Genomic DNA, 7,544 nt, shown 5'->3' on the forward strand with positions numbered 1-7,544 from the left:
ACTCACTGGCCTGATTCCACACTTGACCCTAGGTTTCCGACACTTCTGTCTGACCAAGCGCAAAAGAAAATTGGCGCCTTTTGAAGTCGGAACTAATCCACCACTGCCCTTGGTAAGAGTGACACCACCGGTGCCAAGAACTTCTCCAGTCATCTCAGCCGTTATGGTAGAAGTAAATAAAAGGATGTACCAACCAGTGGAGTCAACATACCTAAAGTGATGGTTCATCCAGATTCACTAGTTTTCTACTCAACCCTATGTCCACTAACGGTTGGGATTATTTTAATGGTAATTTGTGTCTTTTTAGAGTTATAGGTAAAAATATATGTGCATTTTAGTGTAGCAACTGGAGCTTCGTCTTCATCTGCGTCCATAGAGACATACTTAAAAACATCCAAATACCTCCATAGTGCTCGTCTGTAATGTCCATCTGGTATTGAAGCCTAGACTTGGGCAATTCTACTGAAAAAGTATTTATTTTAAACTTGCTTGTAGCAGAAGTTAAAAGAATATATAGGTAGGTAGGTAGGTAGAACTTTATTGATCCCTTAGGAGGTCTTCTTCGGGAAATTGTTTTTTTCCAATTAGCCACAGCAAATACAGAAAGTTTTCATAAAAAATCTAAATAAAATAAGAACAAGAACAAAGAGAAATAAAGAGAAAGAACAAGATGATACAATCTAAGCCTAAAGATAAAGAACATAGATCAAAGAAAAATAATAAATATAGCGATACAGACAGGAAGTACTCATCAAGTAATTATCAGGAGTACTTCTACAGTCTGTACTGTCTACACTGAAAGTACTCTTAATATTTACCCGGAGTACTTCCTGTCTGTATCGCTGGTTATTCTTTTAACTAATGCTACAAACAATCTTAAAATAAAGACTATTTAGAACAATTCCTCTTGTCCAATACAAGATGGACGTTCGACAAGCACCATGGAAGTATTTTAATGTTGTGTCATTTTGGATGAAGACCACTGAGCTCCAGTCGCTACATTAAAATGGACATACATTTTTGCCTACAACTCTAAATACTCTAACTAACCCTGCTTGTGTACCTTTTCAGAACTGAGATTCTTCTGAGTTTATATCCATATCGTGTGTTCCTCACATGGCCTAGTAAGGTCAACCATGAACCTTTGCTGGGAATGACGGCAACAAACCACCACCTCTCAGTATCTCTACCATCTCCCACTGTCGGCCTTTAGAAATGATGGAATCCCTCGTGAATCATCATTCCCACACTCATCACCTCACTCACTTCCTCTCCACCGGCCGCTATTGTTCTCCCGAAATGTGTTTAGTTAAAGGAGCACTGAAAGAAGAGAGGGAAGTGAATGAATTGAGGAAGGACAGTGGGATGAGTATGGGGGCTAATTGACTGAGAATGACTGAGTGGAGGGGTGGAAAGATGGAGGGAGGTGGCGATAGGGTAGCGGAGTCAGAGTAGGGCCGATGTAGGGAGAGAGGAGGGACACCGGGAGAAGGCGGGGGAAGCCCCGAACTGGCAATCTTGTCCAGACTGCCAAAGCCGTGCGCTGTCACTGGGAGGCTGTGACAGAGTGAGGGAGCAACGTTGAGGTTATGATGGTTGCCAGTGAAAGACCGAAAGACTTGTGACTTGTGTTCCATCGTCATGGACCCTTGGGGGTCGATTGAGAGGCACGACTGAGTCATTGAGTAACGGCAGGGGACGCATGGAGAAGAGTGAAAAAAAAGAGAGCGGCAATAACAAAAAGTAACTAAGGACAACAAGGCTTTTTATAAGTCGTGTCAGGGGGACTCGGGGTGAGTGCAGCACCCACAGAAGGGGTCCATCTTAAAAGTACTTTTGCACATACCAGCTCTCCTGACCAACGAAGTCATGAAGAGACCTCATGACTACAGCTCTCCGGACTCGGACACGGACGAGTTTATTGATGTGGGACAGGAAGACGGCTGCTGGTGAGAATCTATTGATACCGTCCAGGTTGATTTTTACAGAATTAGATTTTTTAAATTATTTTTAATCACTCAAGTCAGTTGTTGTTAGTATAAAGTATCATTTGTACATATTTGGATATATATATTCAGGTAATTTTGAAATAACATATATATTTTCAATTTCAATTATTTTCATCCTTCTTTCATTTTAAGTGTTAACCTTTTTATAAAGAAATAATGAACCCAATGTTTTGTGGATTTCCAACATATTTTTTCCTTACTTTTAATTAAATTGCATATACATTTTTTGACATTTCAAAAACTATTATACTATTCTACTTTCATACTTATAACTATTATATATTCATATAGTAATAGTGTAGGTCGAAAAAAGCATGGCATAATGAGTTTAAAACTAAATATTTAATTAGATCTGAAGTCAAATAATTATTTCTCCATTGTATCTCTATTCTATATTTATTTTCCAATTAATTAAGATCCAAAAGTTCAACCCTATCCTCAAATCCAAACTCGATTTTTTTCATACATTAACAAAATTAAAGGAGTTTTGTAATCAAGGAGATTTTTAAAAATGCCTTATGTTGTGTATGTAACGACAAAAGCATAATTTTTTTTAAATTTATTTAAGTACATTTTGTTGGATATGACAACAAGATTCTCTTGGCAACTAGAATATTTGTTTGTTATTAATTGTTATTTTCACCTCACAAAAAACCGTCAGGACAGTGGACGACACAGGTGACAGACGCATGTGAATCAAACCTTTGAACAAGTCAATGTCAAAATATCCATTTTAATGTAAATAAATATTTACATAAACTACGGTAAAGTATTAATTTAAATCTACTTTCAGCTTTTTGTTGATGGTCCAAACTGGGAAACATCATAAATGTCTTCATATTAACAATAATAGTAATTTAACTTGGACCTGTTCTGCAATCAAGGTAAACTTAAAATGTAAAACTGTGAACACTGCATGAACAGGTTCTAAAAGGAAAGAAAAAAATTTTTCTCCCAAAAATGTGCAAATATCCACCAATTTATTACTAATTAATCAAATTCAGGAAATAAAATAAATGCCAGTAAACAATAAAAAAATACACAAGCAAAAACCGAGTGGCAAGTGAAATTAAAAGCAGGTGTAGATATTAAATTCTAGTTAATGCCATAGAAAAGCAATATCATATAATTAATTGAACTATCTAGATGAATTCGAATGTGCATCAGAAACAAAAAGCTTATTTTAAACGAATAAATAGATGGACTTCACTTTACTTTAATTTTGGGACAGAATTCTGTTCAACGTTTGCAAAGTGAATTGTGTTTTTTGTACCAGAATAAAACTAACTACATAGATTACCTTTAGTTTTTCCCATTACAGAATATGGGCCTTTAATTAAAAAATAATTAAAAAATCCGATTAACTGTTTAAAAAATATAATGTAATCAGTAAAATGTGATCACGGGTATAATCCCATTGCCTTTCTTTATTTCCAAATTCAATTTATTTTTAAAACTGAATTGATCACGTCAACAATTTATCCAATTCTCAATAAGTAATCAATTTATTTACCTTAAGATCCATTTTTGACTCACCAAAGTATTTTAGAAACTGTGCAAGAATACCTGTTGAAATGCCAGAATTAATTAGAAAAAAAAAAGTTGTTTAAAAAGTTATTCGAATATGTTAAAAGAAATGTGTACCAAATTGTTTTTCAATAAAAGAAAAACCCATTCTTATTTGTTACAGCATACTTTCTAATAAAATCCAGAATTATCTGACACTTATTAGAATTGCACAAGCCTACAGATGTACGAGTGCAAACTGCCATAATCACGAAGGCCAATTTGGATTAATCAAATCGCCATGTGACGTTCGAACAGGAGACAGTCGCGCTCTTTTGAAGTCCTCCGATCAAAAACCGACCTAAACAAAAACACACAGCCAAATTGGCAGCCCTCATGTTAAAATCTAATAGAAGAAGTCTCTGAAGGGATGTTTGAAGGGAACTCCAAAGCTGTCAGGCTCTCTTTCAGCCCTGTGAGAAGAGCGTTCACAAACAAACACATTCCATATTGAGCGAACGCACCATGAGGAGCAGCATGTTGGAGGGCCATGTGAGTGAGCGCGTCGCCTCCAGGCCATGTAATCATCTTTCTAAAAGTGCTGTAGCTCGTATGGAAAGGGGAACAGCATGTCATTTCAGAGACTTGTGTTCAGAAACGCATTAAATCAAAGACAATCGTCGGTTCCATCCTCTCCCGGGCACTCTGTTGCCTTTCTGTGCCCAAAAAGTAATCCAATTGAAGGGAAGTGATGTGCCATCCTGCCTCTGTGTTACATTAGAGGGGGTAATAGCAACAATATGCAAGAGAAGAGTCACCATGTCTCCCTCAATACAAAACAGCCTTCTCTTTTCTATCTTGTCCGAGCAGCCCAGTCACAGGGTCCATGTCCCCTGGCACCGCATCACAGATTTTGGCTCGCAAGAAAAGGAGAGGGGTGAGTAAAGCAGCCAGCAACTCAATTGTGCAGCTTTAGGATTGTCACTCAGTGTTTGCTTCTCTGGATTCTCTGGATTCATAGATCATAGAGAAGAGGCGGCGGGACCGTATCAATCATTCCCTGTCTGAGCTGAGGAGGCTGGTGCCCAGCGCCTTTGAGAAACAGGTATACTGGGAAGATGTTCAATCAATCAATCAAACCTAATTTACAGCCTGCAATCCAATAATGCCAGGCATGGACAAAATGTGAACAGGGGTCTTTGGCGGCCAAGAAGGCTATTCGTTTGGCCCGTGGATCTCCATTAGGAACTATTTAACTGAAGCAAAGAATGAGTAAAACAATATTTTTAATGTAATAATTGAACTTTTACTGTGTAAAACAAGCTTTTTATGAAAAATTTGCATTACTCAAGTGAAGCTGCTAATGTGTTGATGCTAATTCCTAAATACTGAGCATGTTTTTTCTATTACTGTTGGCAGGAATTTAATGTTGAAGATATAAAAGCTAATGAATGAGATAACTCTTATATCATATTTGGCTCCTGCTCATTTTCACCTTAACAAATGTGGACCTCCTCAGAAAAAGTTTGGACAGCCCTGATTTATTCTTTTGGACCCAAAGAAGCAGTCAAATGTGGTTGACTAGGACCATCTGTGTAGATTAGTAGTGCCTAAACTGTTCAAATTTCTTTGATATATTCTCACATTTGGAAGGTGAACTTCTAGTAATTATTTATACCATCATTTGAAGCTACTCTGGCAGTTTTTGCGCACAAACATTCAGACAATGAGAAGGGTTACCCTAAATTCAAAGCACGAACTGTGAGATCAATTTCTTAAATCATATTGGTAACACTCTTAACCATGTAGATTCAATAATCTCTGACGTTATGGAAATTCTGAACCTTATACTTCACTGCAAGTCCGTATCTAGTTCTTAAGACACATGTTCTTCATCTGACTTTCACGGCTTTGGTTCCTGGCTGCAGATTGGTACTGGTCCGTGAGCCATTTGTAACCGTTCTGCACAAAAGACAAAAACAATTAATATAATTTCTCTTGTATTAACTATATATATCAGTCGTGTTAAACTGAATTAACGTGGCCTTCTTTTATTGAGCAGCATTTATCTCCTCTTTTAAATCAGACATTCACAAATTTCGTATTCCCTCATTATAGAGCAGCTTGGTGAACATTTGGACACTTCCAAGCCATCCGGATGGGTTGACCAATCAATTAGACAGCACTGTTGAATAAAACCATCCTTCCCCAGCTCACGTTACATTTCTATATTTATTATGCTTCTTTAAACCCATGACCTTCTTCCTTGAAACTCCCCTTTCATTATCCTTTCGACCTTCTTCACTATGACCACTGTAGTTATTGGCTATCATACTCTAATTGCCTTAGGGAATTGAATAGATAAATCTCCTTGTTCCAGTAAAACAGATGTTGGTTCTAATGCACAATAGCCATTACTAAATAGTCTTTAAACATGGCCATCCACCAGCCTCGATAAAAAGATGACTCACAGTCTCCGTCGGTCTTGCTAGTGACTCAAAACAACAACAAGGCCGGTTCAGAAGTCCAAATGTCGTTAACCAAACCATGTTTTTACTTACAGGGTTCTTCCAAGTTGGAGAAGGCAGAGATTCTGCAGATGACTGTGGACCACCTCAAGCTCCTGCACGCCATGGGAGGAAAGGGTAAGGGTCATTGGATAAACACTGTTGCTGCTGTTCGATTGAAAGGATTAACTTGAATTTTGTCCTGACAGGTTACTTTGACGCAAGAGCTATAGCTGTTGACTACAGGACGCTGGGGTTTAGGGAGTGTGTTGGGGAGGTCGTGCGGTACCTGAGCACAGTAGAAGGAGAGTCTCAAGACCCGATAAGAGCGAGGCTCGTGTCCCACCTCTCTCACTGCGCGAGTGAATTAGACCCTCTTCTACACTCACACCCGACCTCCAATTTGTCCTTCCCACCTTGGGCCTGGGCTTCCTTCCATCATGTCTCCTCTCCGTCAGCTGCGACTCCCTCAGCTTCACCTTCTTTCTCCGGCGGAAGAAGAGATCTTGCCCTGCTTGGGGGCTACCAGTCCCCTGCCCCTCTACGCCTCGCTCCCCTCCCCGGCTGCCATCAGGTCGCACCTCCCCTCCTGCCATCTGCTGCTCTGGCGACAGTTAACAGGATGCCGTCCCTTCCAGGGTCCTCTGCGTTAGGACCATCTAGGCCGACTCAGTCGTCCCCTCACAGTGCCTCAGGAGCCTCACCCCTTCCTCTCCACACCCCGTCTTCCTCTTCTCCTCAAACATCGTCCACCACTTCCTCGGCCACTGGACCAACAGTCTCCTTCAGGCCATTTGCACCTCTGGGATCTACTGCCGTCCAGCGGAGAGCCTCGAGGGGATCAACCAAGTTAGACCAAGAATGGGGAACAGAAATTGGTGCATTTTAAAGGTCCCCCAAATAAAGGGCAGCTTGTTCAAGAAAGCCTTCACCTTGAGAGGACTATAAAGCCATAGCCGACTGGAGAATGGAAGGACAAAGATTGCGAGGGGTGACACGGGGGGATATAATACAGGATTGAACCTTTTTGTCATGTTTCGGTGTATTAAATATGTGTATAAACATTATAGTGCCTAAATATTACTAGGACTTGAAGTAAATTGTTTCTGAGAATGTCAATCTTTGTCATGGTAATAAAACTGACTATCATCCGGAATAAATGGAGCAAATTTGATTTTGTTAAAACATTTTTAAAAAAGAAGAGAAAACCCTAGTTGATAATTATGACAAATTCTAGTTCAACTTCAACCTGAATGCACGCAAGCTTCCCATCCCTGTTATAGTTAATTCACTTAAAATGGATTAAATTGTTGTTATTTGTTGGCTTTCACCTATTGCCTTAAACTTTTTTAGAATTTGTATTCAGCCAAAAGAAACTCTCTATAAGTGTATGTATGACATGAATTTCGAAGATTGTATTATGTGTGCAATCATTACACAGACTTTACACAAATCTTAAGCTTAAGGAAGAATAATTTCTATTGTTTCCTTTTCTCTTTGTTAATTGCTCTAAAATGGCACA

At 39.1% G+C, this 7,544-nt stretch overlaps 1 protein-coding gene across 1 annotated transcript; it reads left to right on the plus strand.

Moving 5' to 3' along the window:
* Positions 1-1,461: 1,461 nt before the first annotated feature.
* heyl (hes related family bHLH transcription factor with YRPW motif like) lies at positions 1,462-7,170 on the plus strand. The gene is made up of 5 exons (XM_087785940.1): positions 1,462-1,949; positions 4,386-4,452; positions 4,537-4,620; positions 6,079-6,160; positions 6,232-7,170. The coding sequence occupies exons 1-5, from the start codon at positions 1,870-1,872 to the stop codon at positions 6,909-6,911; spliced, it is 993 nt and encodes a 330-aa protein (XP_087642066.1). The 5' UTR covers positions 1,462-1,869; the 3' UTR covers positions 6,912-7,170.
* Positions 7,171-7,544: the final 374 nt, after the last annotated feature.

The sequence above is a fragment of the Callionymus lyra genome, chromosome 3 (genome assembly GCF_982586985.1).
Source record: "Callionymus lyra chromosome 3, fCalLyr1.hap1.1, whole genome shotgun sequence".
Classification (NCBI taxonomy): domain Eukaryota; kingdom Metazoa; phylum Chordata; class Actinopteri; order Syngnathiformes; family Callionymidae; genus Callionymus; species Callionymus lyra.